This window comes from Aspergillus lucknowensis (genome assembly GCF_044049455.1).
Source record: "Aspergillus lucknowensis strain CBS 449.75 chromosome Unknown BJX67scaffold_9, whole genome shotgun sequence".
NCBI classification, from domain to species: Eukaryota; Fungi; Ascomycota; class Eurotiomycetes; order Eurotiales; family Aspergillaceae; genus Aspergillus; species Aspergillus lucknowensis.
The window spans coordinates 393,509-409,554 of record NW_027263553.1 but is presented as its reverse complement, the minus strand read 5'-3'; the positions used below and the strand labels follow the sequence as shown (position 1 = coordinate 409,554).

General features: G+C 50.2%; 6 protein-coding genes across 6 annotated transcripts; 3 read left to right on the top strand and 3 right to left on the bottom strand.

Annotated features, from left to right (window-relative positions):
* Window positions 1-523: 523 nt before the first annotated feature.
* Window positions 524-1,805, top strand: BJX67DRAFT_332934 (class I SAM-dependent methyltransferase). Its single transcript, XM_071027532.1, has 2 exons — window positions 524-707; window positions 753-1,805. The coding sequence occupies exons 1-2, from the start codon at window positions 573-575 to the stop codon at window positions 1,458-1,460; spliced, it is 843 nt and encodes a 280-aa protein (XP_070888537.1). The 5' UTR covers window positions 524-572; the 3' UTR covers window positions 1,461-1,805.
* Window positions 1,806-2,367: 562 nt separating this feature from the next.
* Window positions 2,368-3,203, top strand: BJX67DRAFT_370769 (uncharacterized protein; the record flags this gene model as incomplete). The annotated part of the gene is made up of 3 exons (XM_071030967.1): window positions 2,368-2,402; window positions 2,475-2,931; window positions 3,012-3,203. 3 exons carry the CDS (start codon window positions 2,368-2,370, stop codon window positions 3,201-3,203), a joined length of 684 nt encoding a protein of 227 aa, XP_070888536.1.
* Window positions 3,204-3,526: 323 nt separating this feature from the next.
* On the bottom strand, window positions 3,527-6,508 carry BJX67DRAFT_379106 (uncharacterized protein; the record flags this gene model as incomplete). Its single annotated transcript, XM_071032498.1, has 2 exons — window positions 3,527-6,041; window positions 6,336-6,508. 2 exons carry the CDS (start codon window positions 6,506-6,508, stop codon window positions 3,527-3,529), a joined length of 2,688 nt encoding a protein of 895 aa, XP_070888535.1.
* A 559-nt stretch (window positions 6,509-7,067) lies between these two features.
* Window positions 7,068-9,300, top strand: BJX67DRAFT_332922 (Zn(II)2Cys6 transcription factor domain-containing protein). Its single transcript, XM_071027531.1, has 2 exons — window positions 7,068-7,283; window positions 7,337-9,300. The coding sequence occupies exons 1-2, from the start codon at window positions 7,201-7,203 to the stop codon at window positions 8,958-8,960; spliced, it is 1,707 nt and encodes a 568-aa protein (XP_070888534.1). The 5' UTR covers window positions 7,068-7,200; the 3' UTR covers window positions 8,961-9,300.
* Window positions 9,301-10,764: 1,464 nt separating this feature from the next.
* Window positions 10,765-12,329, bottom strand: BJX67DRAFT_379104 (glycoside hydrolase superfamily; the record flags this gene model as incomplete). The annotated part of the gene is made up of 3 exons (XM_071032497.1): window positions 10,765-11,581; window positions 11,640-11,950; window positions 12,012-12,329. 3 exons carry the CDS (start codon window positions 12,327-12,329, stop codon window positions 10,765-10,767), a joined length of 1,446 nt encoding a protein of 481 aa, XP_070888533.1.
* Window positions 12,330-13,634: 1,305 nt separating this feature from the next.
* BJX67DRAFT_347572 (glycoside hydrolase superfamily) lies at window positions 13,635-15,936 on the bottom strand. The gene is made up of 3 exons (XM_071028554.1): window positions 14,809-15,936; window positions 14,037-14,742; window positions 13,635-13,931 (listed from the first exon to the last, which is right to left on the bottom strand). The coding sequence occupies exons 1-3, from the start codon at window positions 15,411-15,413 to the stop codon at window positions 13,869-13,871; spliced, it is 1,374 nt and encodes a 457-aa protein (XP_070888532.1). The 5' UTR covers window positions 15,414-15,936; the 3' UTR covers window positions 13,635-13,868.
* Window positions 15,937-16,046: the final 110 nt, after the last annotated feature.

Below are 16,046 nucleotides of genomic sequence, written 5' to 3'. Positions count from 1 at the left end.
AGGGAAAGTTGAGTATCTTGGCAGCCGACACGCGTATTTTCGACCCAAAGAATCGAACGAAGGTAACAGGCGTTCCACAATAATGCAGGCCATAGTTCATCGTCAGCTGAGTGGAATTCTCTGACGATGACGTCCGCTTCAAGTTGTCCGTAGGCGAGCCAAACGCCTGCAATTGGACACCTCGACACCTTTTTAATCATGGCTTTCGGTCTTCTGCATGCGCGAATCCAACCCGAAGTGCCTCAGGGCACTTTGTCCGGTCCTCAATCCGCCTGCTACCCCAAACGCTTTTAACCCCGCGGACATCCTGGATGTCCGGCAGCCGCGCCCCGCTCAACCAGCTGGTCCGCGCAGGCTCACTCGGCCCCGGCGTTCTTAGTCTGACCAATCCAGGTAAAGCGGCCTCGATCAGCATGAGCAGGCTGTGTTCTCAAAGGCTTGACTCCATTTGAGCTGAAGACATCCCCACCAGACACCTCGTGTTAGTTTCTCCACTTTCGAAACCTTTTTAAGCATGCCCATCCAGCATGCGGCATGTCCTTCCACGATAACCAGACCTTCCAAACCTCGCCATGGCCTCAGACAAGGACACGAAGCCTAGTTGGTACCAGACCGACGTCAAAAGTATCAACCCGGGTGCCCAACAGTTGCTGGAAAACTACAGCGGCATCCCAGCCGAGGATGTTGTTTCCCATGTCTTAAAGCTGGTTCGTCTCCTTTGGTTCGTGACCTCCTCGTGCTGACTCGATTAGCGAGACGAGGCATTCCAGATCTGCCCTTACCCCTGTATAGGCCAAATGCGCTTCCTCTCCTTTCATCTCTCGCGCCATCCACTTTACGGACGCGTCATGGAATACCTGCGCAACAACCCGAAGGCCGGGTTTCTTGACGCCGGCTGTTGCGTGGGACAAGAGATCCGTTTCCTCGCTCACCAGGGCATCCCAAGCCATCAGCTCTTTGCGCTCGACTTGGAGCAAGCCTTCATCGACCTTGGGTATCAATTATTTCGGGACAAAGACAGCCTGCAAGCAACCTTTACGTGTGGAAATCTTCTAGAGGACAACGACAGTCAGGCTCTGACACAGACGCTCGGTGGGAAAATAGATATCGTGTTTGCCGGCTCTCTCCTCCACCTCTGGAACTATGAGACGCAGCTAAAAGCGACAACACGACTGGTGCGGCTGCTCCGGGACCAGGTCGGGGTCATGGTTATCGGCAGACAGGTGGGTAGTCTCTTTGCTGGCGACTATCCTCTAACTGGCTTCAACGATGGGACGCAGTACCGCCATAATCTGGAGTCACTGAAGGGCTTGTGGCATGATATCGGACAGGCGACCCATACACAATGGAAGGTGGACGCATCGTTGGAGATTGATGATGTCGTCCGCCAAAACACAGACGCTAGCTGGGGAGATTCGAACATGCGGGTAATCTGGTGGAGCGCTACGAGGATTGAATAGACCTTTTCCGACCAGTCCCAATAGATATATGAAATGACACCGTCCATCTATCGATGCCGAACGTTGCACTGCAGAATCAGACTTGCTTGATGTTTTTGACCTGTACTTGTCCATGGTGGCTAAAATTGCCGTCGTGCGACTTCTGGTCATAGGTTACCTCGATTCTCACTCGATTCACAACAGGCTCAGTATCTGAACCTGAGAGATGGGCGCAGTAGGGAAGGTATCCAAGTTATTCGAGGAAAGTGACGTGACATAAGCTTTGGGCCCCGTTGCCCCAAAATCTCCATGGAATTAATTCTCTGAGTTTCAAGGGTACGAGCGAGGGAGGGAATCGTAATTAGGTGATCTCGGAAAGCGAGAATCGGGATCAGAAGCAAACATAGAGAGAAGAAAAGATGATGGTTCTGACTTCCTAAGTACGAGCTTTCTACAGATATTTATACCCACAAGAAGGCCTTGGGATAGGCTTCACATTCAGTCATTCCTCACCTAAACCTAACAGGATTTGGCATGATTGTAGCAGAATGGAACAAATCCCTTCCACCATTGCTCATGCTGAGATTGACATCCAGCTGTGGCAGCTGTGGCGGTTGGGATGTCAGGAGTAGGAACGCTGCTACTCACTTTGGTTAGGGTAATATAAGCCCGCACGGGGTGCTTTTGGCAAGTGTTTTTTTTTCCATAGTCAATTAAGACCGTCAAAGAGTACCTATTAATCTCCAGGATAGCAGGAAGCCAGTCCTGGAACGTCCTTTATAAAGTCTTTGACCAAGTAATGATGAAGTCATATTAACTTCTTCTGAATCCCGTTTCCTGACCACAGGTTAACCACCATACCTCCTACAAACACCGCAAGGCAAGAAAGAGAGAAAAGCCAACCGCAAACAAGAAAAGGAGACCTAAGATGGCGGGACAGGGCAGGAGCGGACACCACCGATTGTTCGCACTTCCTTCCACAACCGTCGAATACGAATACAGGGGCAAGTAGCACCTACTCGATGTGGTTCAGAGAGCAATGGAAACATCATGGAAGGAGACACACATTCTCTTCTCTGGCCTTGATCAGCAGACTTTTAAGCGTGATATTGAGAACACAAGCTGCCGTCGAATAAATCAATCGTTCGACACGTATTTACCGCATGCCGGTATCCTGCTTCTGGAAATGCCTGCGTCAGACGTTCACGAGACAGCTTCCAACAGGCTCAACCTACTAATAATGGAGGCATTGCCTCGACGGCTTTGTCGGACCCTTTCCATGGCGGGGAAGGCGGGTTTCCAATCTGCTTCGAGGTTGAAATGTGCTGATCAAGGATATATACCCATCAGTCTTCCCCCGGGTCGTTCAAGGAATTGGCCATCAGTGGTCATCGAATGCGGCTGGAGCGAATCGAGAGCAAAGCTGGAGCGCGACTGCCGTTGGTGGTTGCATGCCTCAGGAGGCGATATTAAAATCGCATTGTCGATATCAGTACATACAAGACGCAAATTGATAATTCTGCAAAAATGGGAGTCAACCCAACCGCAGGGAGGCCGGGGCCATACGGGGAGAAACTGGCACAAACAATTGTCATATCACAGACACGGAGCCATCCAATTCGGATTACAGGTGCTCCCCTCTGCCTGGAATTCGACAAGGTTTTCTTGAGACAGCCAACTCGGGCAGAGCACAATATTGAGATTGCAGCGGAGGACCTCCGGTTTCTGGCGCAGGATATCTGGCGGATCCACTCAAATGTTTAGGTTGGTTATTGCAGCTAAGCAGACTCATCAGCATCTGCCGCTATGACCCTTTCTCGAACAACCCAAGGTCTCCGTGGGAGTGAACAGTCGGACCACCTACCAGTGGCAACCGAATTATTCACCACATCTGGAGCGGGCACCAGAAGTGTACCGGTATCCGCCCGTCCCGATACGATTTAGCTCACTGTCGTTTTGCTGGAGGCATCATTCCTCTCCGCGTGCGATTGAAGTGATGTCCGGTCCAGGGCAGGGCCCGCAGGGAGGAGCTCAGGCTTTCAGTGGCCAAGCATGGCAGACTACTGCATTGGGACTCCGGGAGGATGTTATTGAATCTCAAGCTCAAGCTCAATCGTAGCGTTGAACTCCTCACTTCTGGTGTGGGTGCTGAGAATCTCATATTCGTAGATTGGACCATGTTTTGGAGGCGACTCTGTCAAGCCTTTGTATTTCGCCTTCAAATCATCCGACCACCGCGTGTCATCCTTTGGAGCATTCTTGCGATGACTCACAAGCTGACGCAGCTCTTGTGACTCTGGTGTATCCCGCATATCCAATACCTCCTGGAGAGTGACGAGTCTGAGATTTTCTTTCTGTACAGGGGGAGAGCCCACGGCCCGCACTAGAAGAACCACAAAATACATTTCGTGATCAAGAAGCGGGTCCCAGGTAAGCAATTCCTGAATGATTTCAGCACTCCTGTACCGGGACCGAGGATTGAGTAGCTGCTCCACGCAGGCTGTCAGGATCAGCATCCATATAGACACTTCATACCGGCATTGGCTCTTCCCTTCGACCAAGACGATCTTTTCGGTTGGAGACTTCCCCTTTCGCAAGAGCAGACGAACCAACTCTGTATGACCTTCTACGGCGGAAAGAAGAAAAAGCCTTTTTAGCAGATTCGGCTTTTGTAAAAAGCTAGAATCCGTGAGCACCTTATCTTGCACGTAATGGCCATAACCAAAGCACAGCAACCAACATAAATAGTCCAATTGATGTCGCACTCGTTGGCGCTGCATAAAAACCCCGGTTTTTCCACGGTGTATCCGAATCTGAGACAGCATGGAAAGCTTATTCCAAAGCTCATAAAAGCCTTGAAAAATCGCTTGGGATCTGGTAGATGGAGCCAGTTGATGGAAAAATTGGTAAAGCAAGTACCAGAGTTTTGGTGCATTAATCGGATACTCGGTTTGGCCACGGCCGAGTTTGAAATATGCGAGAACCAAGCGACAGAATGATTCTTGGACGTCAAAGTCCGGCTGCCGTTGCTTTATCTGAGCTGCCAGTGATTCATGGACATAATCCAGAACAGAACGGTGGAAGAACTGCACACTATAGCTGAAATCGTTGTACCCAGAGCCATCGGTCACGACTTCAAGTAGACCTTTCGTGAGAGCATCTATCTTCCCAATGACAGCTTCAATACGCTGGACCCCCGGATTCAAACACTCCGGGGGAGATGCTTGAAATGGAAAATTTGGGTCATCAAGATCGTCAAACCACAAATATAGAATGGCCGGAACCGACGTAAGCGATTCAAGCGTAAGGAGGAGTAATTTGTCCGCTCTTTCACGGTTCGAGCTATCAACAGCGCCAAGCATCCCATCGAATAGCGCTCTCATGTCGTCCGGGACGGACGCCAGCTTTTTGAGAAGCGTCTCGGGAGAATCACGGTATCCCACGCTACTGAGAAAGATGCGTGTTGCCAGTCGTACCCACAGAAACACGCCACGCGCCCTTGAAACGATCGCCTGGGTCAAGTCAAGGTAGGATCCCTTTATTCGGTCGAAGTTTCGGTCTTTCTGCATTGTAGCATAGCAATAGGCCCTGATATCAGCTTCTGTAAGCTCATGCAGGCGGACCTGATGCTCGGGGTGGAAATTGAATGACTCCATGAATTCGGTATATGGGCGGCTGCTAACGCATATTTTCACATTGGCTGTCTTGGTCCATGTTATCATATTGCTTGCAATCTCCCAGTGATCCACGCTGTCTCCTTCGTACTCGTCGAGCCCGTCAATAAAAAGACAAATTCGGTGGTTCGATGTTGTCGGCAATTTGATGAGTCTCATGAATCCGTCTTTGATCTCATCAAGTCGAAATTCTGGTGGAGGTACACCAGCTCCCAGTGCTTTAACCGGAACCTTGCTACCCGGAAAGATCTCAGTAGTAAGCTCTGGGTATTTCCGCAATACCTCAAAGAGTATGCTCCGATAAAGTCCCTCAAGAGACCGTTGCATTTCGTTACCGGCGATCCAGAAAAAAAACTTGGCGAATACAAAGGTTTGCGAGCCAGCCCATTTCTGGAGCTCAGTCTGGACATGGGCACTGTTGCAAAGGAGCTTCATTAACGTCGATTTACCCGATCCTGCCTTACCTGAAATATGAAATATCCCGCTTCCTGTACGCAACCACTCCAAAAAGGACTTGCGCGTTTCTGACTTCTTGTACCAGAGTTCGTCAGTTATCTTACTCGGGGGCGAATCGTCCACAATCCATCGGAAGGTTTGCGCCTCTGCTGGCACGACTGAGTCTTCCCGGCGATACATCGAAGGATAGTGAAGACGAGCGAGAATTTCGTTTTGGCTCAAGATACCGACAGCGAGGCCTTGAAGCCGTGTCATTGCGGTGCGCACCACCGTCGAGGGTACGCTCCAAGCAGACTCGCCGTTCCCAGCAGGCTGCTTCCATTCGCTCTTCCCGTGCATGTCACGTAGCTGCTCCAATCCTTCCTGCACTTCTGTCCGTAAAAGCTCGAGCTTCTTGACATTCTCATTGTACAATCTTTCCGCTTCGATTTGAAGGCTATCCAAACAACGTTTGACAGAAGACTGCTGCTGTCTTCCACCGTAGTCAGCGGTAGTTCAATTCTGACATGGGATCGAACGAACCCAAACATAATCTGCAAGCGGATGAGAATCTCCGAACGATAGCTCAATAACTGCGACTCAATCGAAGCAATCTCTCTCTGTTTTCGCATACTGGTCCATTTTATCCTCATGCTTCCCCACATCGACTTTCCACCCTTCGCGTGGAGCGCCTTCAAAGTACCGGACAACTGTCGAGAAAGCTTTAAACAATCCCTCGCCAAACGCAGAAGAGCGTCATGGCGTCGTCGGCCGAATCTCGGCAAACAACCCTCGAGAGACGTCCTCGAGATCTGCGACTATCGTCCCTAGCGCTGCATTTTGCGAAGTCGCCCCAGCCCCTGATTTATACACATCCCAGGCGCCGGTGACCAGTTCATACGAAAAGTTAATGAAAGTGATGATATTCGAGGCCAAGCCAATCGCCTCGAGGGCCTCCATGTCGCGAATATTGGGAAAAAAGGGGGAGCGTGGCCACGCTACGTGCGGGGAGCGGATTTGCGAAAGGATCTCGAACAGGAGCCGTTGCCGGCAGGCTTTATATCAACCAACCCGACGTCGAGCAGCCATCAGGCTGGCGAGAGGCAACTTGCGGCTGTGCGGCTGCAAGGCTGTGAGTATGCACCAATCGACTGCGGTCGCACATCTCGGAGCCAGGCGGATTCTTGAATGACGCTCCTCGGTTGTCTCAAACCTTTATCTGTTCGATGCAGGGAAAATAGGTGATATATATTTGAACAACCGTGTGACGGGTAGCAACCAGAAAGGGCGGCACGGGTTATCGGGGGGGATGGCGGGCGTCTAGCGGGCATCTAGCAAGCAAGAATTGTACTTCGCATTCCAGAGAATCAACTCATACGTTTTTTCCCTTGTCATCCTTCTGTTGATGTTTTCATCGCGATGTCTTGGCACAGAATATTGTTGCCTCAGGCGGAAATTGTGAGCGGCCCCACTGGCACAACTTTGGAACTTCGTCGCAACTTCCCAACTCCAAACGCGAGATTATCATGCTTTCCAACACCCATCAGGTCTGCAATCCACATGCTATTATGGATCGATGATGCGTGCGTCCTCTGTCGGGTGCCGACATTTCGTGACTGTATCGTCCCCGAGACTGGCGCGCGGAGGGTGTCATGATGCGCGTCAGTCAGCCGCCGCGATCGAGAGCGTCTTCGATTGGGCCACTGAGATCAAGGCGGGGATGCAAAACTTGCAAGTAGGTATCTCTCGTCCTCATTAAGCAAAAATCCGGTACTCAACGACTTCCAGAATTCGAAGAGTGAAGTGTGGAGAAGAGAAGCCGAACTGTCTCCGGTGCGCCAGCACGGGCCGAAAATGCGAATATGAAGGAGCGATTCTGGGCACATTCTCTTCTGCTTCTTCCGCGGTTTCCATTCTCGAGAACCCTCATTCACTATCAGCGAACACAGTGTGGCGAGAACGTCGCGCTTTTGCGTACTATTTCCAACACGCTGCCTCGATTGTCGGTGGCCTTGATGCAGATTTCTGGAGCATCGTTGTTCCCCAAGTTTGCCGGGTTGAACCTGCCGTGTGGGATGCAATAATTGCACTCAGCGCGTTATTTGAGAGCCGCGAGGCTTACGGCAAGACTGAAAATCGCCGACACGCCTTAGGCTGGTACTCGCGCTCTGTGACTGGCGTTCGCAAAAGAATTGAGCTTGGTCATGGGGACGTCTTTATTGGGCTGATCAGCTGCGTACTATTCATCTGTATTGAGGCTCTCCAAGGAAGCACGGAGGAGGCTATACGGCTCTATACTCAGGGAATACAACTTATTGTCGCCCTGCGAATGGAGATAGCTTGTGGTGCTATTCCAGAGAGCAAAGCCTCCATGTTAGAGAGAACGATCGTCCCGATTTTCATCCGCTTGGCGATTATGGCTCTCAGTATGGCTGGCGTTTCTGTTCGAAATTTACTCACGGATACTGAACACATGACGGAGGGTTTTGCATCCCTCAAAGCCGCCCGAGAGGTCGTGGTCTCTCTTGCCATTGAGGCCATGCTGTTTCAGGAGGCCTGTGAAGCGCATCACATGAAGGTCCATCGTGCTTCATCTGTCCCTCCGGACCTACTCGACCGACAAATGATCCTCTTGGCTCGGGTGGAAAGCTGGCGCGCAGCCTTTAAAATCCTGGTTGACTCCCTGCAATTGAAGAACGCCCTATCACGTCAGCAGGTCAGCACGATCGCCTTGCTGACCTCTTATCACGAAATGTCATTTATCATTATCTCGATATGTACGTCGCCCCTCAAAACAATCACAGATAATTACCTCCAAAACTTCCGGAATATAGTCGACCAGTCACGAATTGCCCTCGACGCCTCAGCGCGAGAAGACGGCACACAACCACCATTCACATTTGATATCGGCGTTGGCTTCCCGATTTGGTTCACCTGCCTGAGATGCGCTGATCCGACGATTCGAAGGGACGCAATAGCCCTGCTCCGCCGCGCGCCGCAAGTCCAGGGATTCTACGGTAATCCAACCGTCTTGATATCCGCGGAAGCGCTCATGATTGTGGAAGAGTCCCTAGCAGTGGCCATCAACGCACAGTGCAGTGGCTCATCTGATTGCGAAGTGACCAGCGCCGACCTTTCCATATTCGATATAAGCGATTCATTTACCGTCCCAGAAGTCAACCTGAGTCCTCCACCTACCTCTCTCAATATTCCAGAAGAGGCTCGCATCAAGCCACTTGCTGGATTCCGGCCACGAGACGGCCTTCCCGCGGGACTTGGGGATGAAAACACCACGAGGTGGAATCGAGGCCGAGATCAACCTTTTCTACATTTTTCGCGAAACGAGTACGACCGGGAAAACGGAACGTGGCGTGAGATTCACGATTGCATTCCGGTTGATTTGGAACTGTAGTGCTGCAATAGTGGCCTCTCGGTTTTGTCGTCCTCGCGAGTGTGGAAAGTAACCACTCTGAAGTTTCTATGGGGCTACCCGAGATCAAGATACCCCCGCTGACGGAGGACTGGCCTTGGATCAGATCCTGGAGCGATATAACAGTGGAGAACAAGATAATACAAGCGAAATTCAACATGCTAGATCATGAGTCTTGCTAACCATATTTGTATATTATAGATTCTATATTAGCTTCCTGTTTTAGGTTTAGTGCTTAGCCCTTGCTTAGTATGCCCTGGGCAAGTCGCGGGTATCCTCTAGCGGGCATGGGTTTATTATAGGGTAATTGATTGGCTATTAGGGTCTGGTGGTTTTTGCCCAGTGTGTCCGCCCTCAACTTAGTGTTGGCATTGTCATAACATGTTAATCTTTAGCATTGCGTGTTTTGATAGTAGGGAAATATTGGCAAGTCATTCTACTAGTTAGGTATTTAAAATTAAAATCCAAAGGTGTTTATAGACTTGTACTATCTTTTAACCAAGAAAGCCTGCTAAAAAATGTTTTATTATATTAGTATAGCGCGATCAACTATAGTAGAAGCCTACTCAGGAACAAGGCCGTGGGCCATTAGAAGAAACTATAGCTTGACATATTTGTCTCTTTTCTAGCACCACCAGGTTTGAGAGAGGTAGCGGGCAAAAGTAGAGTGCAAGTAGAGGCACGGGCAAGATAAGAGTTATTAGTTAGGGTATAGTTTATAGAGGCTCCTTGCTTAGGGCACTTAGCATGTTGCTTAGCTGGTGCTTAGTGATTGCCTTAGGCCGCTTAGGGCGTGCTCAGGTCTACTCAATAAGCAAAAGCAGCGAAGGGTGAGCATGAAAACAGAAAGGGAAGGCCACCGACCGACCTAGAAAATCAAGTACATATGCAGCTGTCACAACACTAGCAGACTGCTGCGAGGTGACTAATACACCAACATGCCCGTCTGCAATGACTTATTGTCCTTCAAAGCTATTTACTGTTACAGAGTGCAAGGTGCCCTAGTACTAGGGTATCAACTATCTGGATCCCAATGAGTCTAACACAACCCCACCATTTATTGGAGCTGATATGCAGATTATGGTGGATAGTAGTAGATTTTGTACAACGATAATAACTGCCTTCAATGATGTTGCCGGTGAGTTCTTCTTAATATTTGCTGTTGACTTTAATCAAGCTATGTTGATGCTGATTTTAACTTTATAAAGGTGCTGTGCACGGAACTGCAGGTAGAGTTTTTATATTCTTAGGTTTGCTTTGCAAGTGACCTTAGTAAATACTAGAACTGTAGTGAATGGAGACTACCCAAAACAGTAGTCTCGTGTATTCCACAACGCCTATTTTAGTAGACTCTCTCTCTCTCTCTCTCTCTCTCTCTCTCTCTCTCTCTTTTTCTCTTCTTCATGCTCAGAATTTCTACAAATCCTACTGATTTCCTTTCATTGTCTGAGGAACCCGTAATATTTTGGGGGTGTTTTACATGGAACAAACGCAGAGCAATGAAAAAATTGTTGGAGCTACCCACCTGTTCTAGACATCTCCATTGTATAGAGCTAGCTACATTGGCCTAAATAATTTTCTTAGCCCAGTTATCTATCTACATATTCAGCTCCATGTGATCACGAATCGGGCCCTGTGATTCGAATCCTGAAGACCCTGGTTCTCCACATGGCAACCTGGTATGTCTCTTCTGCCGCTTTCATGTATTCAGATGCCTAGCCCTTAGAATGTGATATCGTACGATTGTGATACCATCGTGTGACAGAGACTACTAAGCAGGAACCCCTCAGAACTCAAGTTCAAACGCCCAAGCCTCTGCCGGATCGGTCTGGCGCACTTCCAGGATGACATTGTTCTGTTGGTACGCCACCGTAGACGTACCCAGATCCTCGGGATCAGCAACACGATCGTATATCCCAGGCGCCGTGTTGAACTTAATTGTGCGAACCATGATATTGCCGCTCTCGGCAAGCCCAACAGTATCGAGGTCATTTACCTGAATGTTCCAGGTCCCGGTCTGAGGTCGCGAACCAGCCAGAATTCTGACACGGCGTGCAGAATCGTCAATAACAGCGAACGAATCCGCAAGCGTATCCTCGGTCATTTCGGTGCGGACGCGCTCACCCGTCATCTCCTGGTGGTAGTAAACGTAAACCGGGTACTCTCGGGCTGGCCAGTAATCCACGTCATTGATGTCGTATTGGTCCCCGCTCCCTTCTTTTCCGAGAAGATTTGCAAGAAGATCGTGAAGTTCGAGGCCACCGCGCCAGTTGGCTCGCAGTCCAGGGGCGTTGTGACGTTCCAGCTGCGCAATGTTCCACACCGCGGTGGAAGGGATCTGCTGATCCGGGTTGCCGTATTCCTGGATGTTCCAGGTGCCATTATAATTAATGCCAGCGTCGGATAGGATCCCAACAAACTGGTTGATGGACGTAGTTAAGTCCCCATCACCGTAGAGGAAGTGCAAGCTGACCTGGTCGGGAACAGCATCGTTTTCAGCAACACGGCTGGCCCATTCGGTAAACCAGTTGATCATGTCGCCAGCAAAGTTAGGCAGACGGCCAAAGGAAGGACCAGTCGTTTTTCCTCCAGGGAAATCGCGTCTGGAGAGCACTCAGTAGCTGTACTCGCTGCTTGTGAGGATGTGGTAGGTGGGCTTACACAATCTTCTGGTGGGCATGAACATAATATTCCAGGTACCTGTCTAACCCTCGATTACCGAACTCACCATTATCGGGCTCATTCCATATGTCCCACCGAACATTCTCGACCATGTCGTCCTGGATCAAGAGTTCAAAAAAGGTGTCGAGGAAGTTATCAAAGTCCTCGTAGCTACCGTTGTCACCGGGATATGGGACCTCTTCGGGGGAACCGTAGGAGTCAATTCCCCACATGTCGTGGATCATGATCTGGAAGCCACCCCCGTGACGACGGGTCACTTCGTAGTCGGACTTTAGAGATTCATATCGCCCCTTGTTCTCCGTCAGAGCTGGTAACAGCTTACCACGGTCTCAGATTAATTCCAAAACTCACCAAAAATTCCTCGTATCCTCGTGTCCAGCCTCTCCTCGGCTCCCCAAGCTGAGAGCCTCCCGACCTCATATTGTTGAAGCCAACATCGCTTAGGAAGTGGTCGGGAATTTGTGAGCCATTCAGGGGAAGACCGAGGAGAATTCCCGATGCCATGTTCTTAGGTGCCCCTGTACGGTCCCCAAGGAACACGTTGGAGGTTCCCATCAGGTCACGGCGGCCCAGCTCTCGTGGCTCCCTAGTAAGGGACGCCTGCGCCGTTGGGAAGACGGCATTGAGTACGAGGAGCAAGCCCTTGAGGCTTTGAATAGATGAGACCATGCTGCATGCAGGATTCTTCTTGTTCTTAGGAATCGATACTGGCTTTGGTAACAGATAATCATAGGGTATCTTGATACTTATATAGTATTAAAATGAGTCGATACGTAATAGACCATCTCGGTCTCAAGACCCTTCATCTCAAGGTTCCGCGATGCATCACCAAGGCACCCGAAGAGCGCAACCGCTCTCTCCGGAAAAAGCACTCATTCATTGTGGCGTACACTGTCGGTGGCTTCTCCCCCACCGGGACGATCCCCCACCACGAGTGCACTAACTAACCCCACGGGGAAGGGGTTCTACTGAACATGGATCTGGTCTAGAGCTGGACTGGACAGTTTTGTGGGGTTAAAGTTTTTAAGTGCTTCTTCCCGCCTCCATCAGGATTTCCCCTGATTCAGAAACGCGAGACCTCCGCACGCCGGCCACGAGGTTGACAAGTTACTAGATATTTGGATGAAAGTAAAAGGTTATATAGTATTACAGTCGCAACTGGAATCATACTAGCTAATCTGGATGGCTTGCAGTGGCTGTATCCTCGGTGTCCTCAATTGCGAACTCATCCAAGGGCATCGAGCGGTTGATTCCACTGTCCGGACCCTTGTATGCTTCCGAATGACAGCACATAACACATCATCTACGTCGATACCATCAAACCTTGCGGATGCGTCGACGACGTCTCCACGACCACCTGGCCCTGGTGGCAGAAGAAGCAGGAACCATTTCTCGTCTCCACCCCAGGCGCCGCACTCATCTCCACCGGAGACTGGCCCATGAGCACTAGCCCAGAACGATCTAGACCTTAATATAGCTGGATTTAAGCTGAAACATCTGATGCCGACCAAATGCCTGCAATTCAGTTTCAGATATGTCAACCTACGATCTATCTATGCTACGTGCTTAGCTAACTGTTGATATAGTCGCCGATGTCACGGACTATGGCTCAGACGCGGAAGACTTATTGAATCACCAGCTGACCACACCCACCGAGACTCAAACCCAAAAGAGGAGGAGGCAAGACTCCACCACGCTCACTAGGAGCAAGACATCAGCAACAGGGACGAGGAGAACACGAACACACGGACCATAGCTACTGATATTCTGTGCCGCTACGTCAGCTATTAATGGTGCCAACCGTTCCCCTGTCAAAGTCGTTACAAGTCCATGTACGTCAGCTCAGTTCCTCCAGGCTTCATTTAGCGGGCCGCTTGATGGGCCGGTCTCATGTGAACTGATATTGGAGCCTCTATACAGTGCGTACTGGTCGAAGACGTCACTCAACCATACCCGAGAAAGGATTGTGGATGGGGTTTCTTCACACTTCCCAGAAATACCCTCAAATCAAACAAATCAAACCCGTTGTTAAATTCAATACATAGAATATATCAAATCCGAAGGCTATTCATAATGTCGTGTATCGCCACGACAACCCTCTTGCACTGCCCATCACAAGCTGTACGTCCCAGGCTCATAGTACCATGTCTAAGTCAGTTCTTGCAACCCTGCAATGCCTCCAATGTTTCCGCAGTGTCTTATTCCCTTCTAGAAAGAAATCTCGTACGCGAAGGCAGCGGAGTTGGTGGGGGGATCCACGGGGATGACGAGCTATATCATATTCTCTTGTCAGTATACGTCGAATTTGTTATTTTAGACAAATATTGGTGCATGATGTGGCTCGCGCATTCTTGACAACCCGAGTCTGTCACATACCTTGTCAGAAGAGTAATCATATGATTCAGTCCCTAGGTCGACTGGGTCCCCAACCTCCACCTGATATCCTCCCCAGTCGAAGCGGAGACTGCGCACATCGATAGAACCATCGATCGGAAGACCAAGAGTGCTAAGTCCGCTAACTTGAACCTCGTAGGCCTGGTCAACTGTCCTGGTTCCTGCGATAATCTTGACAGTATCGTTAGTCTTGGTGGCAAATACATCAAACAATCGATCCTCGGAGGCTGTTGTAGCAACACGGTCGCCAGTCATGGAGGCATAGTACTTGTAGAGTTGCCACTCCCCGTTGGGAAAATATCCCGAGCCACCATTCCAAATGAGGTTGCCCATGTTATCATGCAGCCCATTCCCGCTCCCCCAGTTGGCGCGAAGGCCGCGGATGTCATGGCGCTCGAGCTGGGAGAGATAAAAAACTGAGTTTGCGGGATTCTGTTCCTCGACAGCAGCGTACTCGTTTACATCGACGGGTCTCTGCGGGAGACCATGATTCTCGAGAAGAGTATTGAGGTCCGGAATTGTTGTGTCAGGCTCTCGCTCCCAGGAGCCAATCTGATGCCAGGAGTAGATATCGGGCACAGCATCATTCTCCGCGATCTTTGCTGCCCATGCCTCCCACTTCTCATTATCAAGAGAAGGCGAATTGGCAGCCGATGGGCCGCTGATAAGGGTTTCTGGAAGTAATTCTCTATAATTGTGTAGTTAGATATCAGATACTGGATTGTGAACTCAATCCTAGGATTTAGCCCCTTACCGAATAATGTTGTTTGCTCGCACATAGTAATCAAGGTACTGCTCCCACGATCGAGCCCAGAAAATATCCAAATCAGGTTCATTCCAGATGTCAATGACTAGGCCCTCAAGCATATCGTTGGCCTTAAGATCGTCAATGAGCCGGTGAAGGAAGTTTTCGGTCTCGGTCCAGTCGCCATTGTCTCCAGGATAAAGGGCATTTGCGCCGGCACCGCCATCCGAACCCCAAAGATCGTGGGGAAGCAAGATGAAGTCCCCGCCGTATTTACGAGTTGTCCGGTAGTTCGATAGAGCGGATTCGAAGCGGGCGATATAAGCTTCAAGGCCTCCAATCCAGCCTTTTTCGGGAATCTGGGCGCCTCCAGCACGGCTTGCTCGGAATTTGATATCGGTCACAAAGTGATCAGGGATGGCAGTGCTTGCGTCAGTTCCATTGTCAGGGAATCCATAGATGAACGCAGAGCCCAGTGCTGTGGCGTCGCCAGTGGTCTTGACCAGGTCGACGGTTCCTGAGCCGGCGGATTGCCGTCTTGAGATACTGGCTGCATCCCCTGTCTTGCCAGCTAGCAGAGCCAGCAGGAGGGTTTCAATGTAAGAGAACTTCATCGTGAATCGACTGCAAAATGCTCTCCTGGAACTAGCTGAGGTGTTGGTGAATGTAGATAGGGATGAAGGCAGTCTTAGGGATCAAGACGTTCGGCCCGTTATAATTCTCTCGCGGATGATGCCAGCAACAGTTTCAGTCTTTAATTGTTAACAACGGACGAGACTGTATACTGCAGATCCCCCACCAGAGGTAGACGATTCATTTACCCACAGGATTGACTTAGTTTCATTCCGAACCAAGCCATGATGGAGTAACCGACTTTGAATGGTGCGGTTACCCACACCGAATGTAGTCACCCCTGATCAGAGTCCTTGCCTTGTATGGAGTAAACACGAGGGCATAGGGTTCAGCGCTTGATAACCTCTCGTCGCGAGACATGGAATGTAATTTGGCGATGGGCATTTCCTACTCCACACAGCTCAATGGCGGTATGATCTGCGGATGCTGATCCTGGATTAGCGTGGTTCCCTGAGGCGCCGGAGGTTTGACCCGATACTGCTGTGGGGTGTTCATGCTTTCGTCAAGGAGCCTGCACAAGCTCCGGTGGCGTGGTGTGGAGGTTCCGGGGGCAAAGTTTCGACCCCATACTGCTGTGGGGTGTTCATGCTTTCGTCGAGGTGCCTGGATAGGCT

Excerpts from the sequence above, each read along its gene's own strand:
- BJX67DRAFT_332934 (XM_071027532.1), top strand. The coding sequence starts at position 573 with ATGGCCTCAGACAAGGACACGAAGCCTAGTTGGTACCAGACCGACGTC. Across the intron at positions 708-752 it reads TTTCCCATGTCTTAAAGCTG|CGAGACGAGGCATTCCAGAT; the intron begins GTTCGTCTCCTT and ends TGACTCGATTAG.
- BJX67DRAFT_332922 (XM_071027531.1), top strand. The coding sequence starts at position 7,201 with ATGATGCGCGTCAGTCAGCCGCCGCGATCGAGAGCGTCTTCGATTGGG. Across the intron at positions 7,284-7,336 it reads CGGGGATGCAAAACTTGCAA|AATTCGAAGAGTGAAGTGTG; the intron begins GTAGGTATCTCT and ends AACGACTTCCAG.
- BJX67DRAFT_347572 (XM_071028554.1), bottom strand. The coding sequence starts at position 15,413 with ATGAAGTTCTCTTACATTGAAACCCTCCTGCTGGCTCTGCTAGCTGGC. Across the intron at positions 14,743-14,808 it reads CGAGCAAACAACATTATTCG|AGAATTACTTCCAGAAACCC; the intron begins GTAAGGGGCTAA and ends ACACAATTATAG. Across the intron at positions 13,932-14,036 it reads ATGATTACTCTTCTGACAAG|CTCGTCATCCCCGTGGATCC; the intron begins GTATGTGACAGA and ends AATATGATATAG.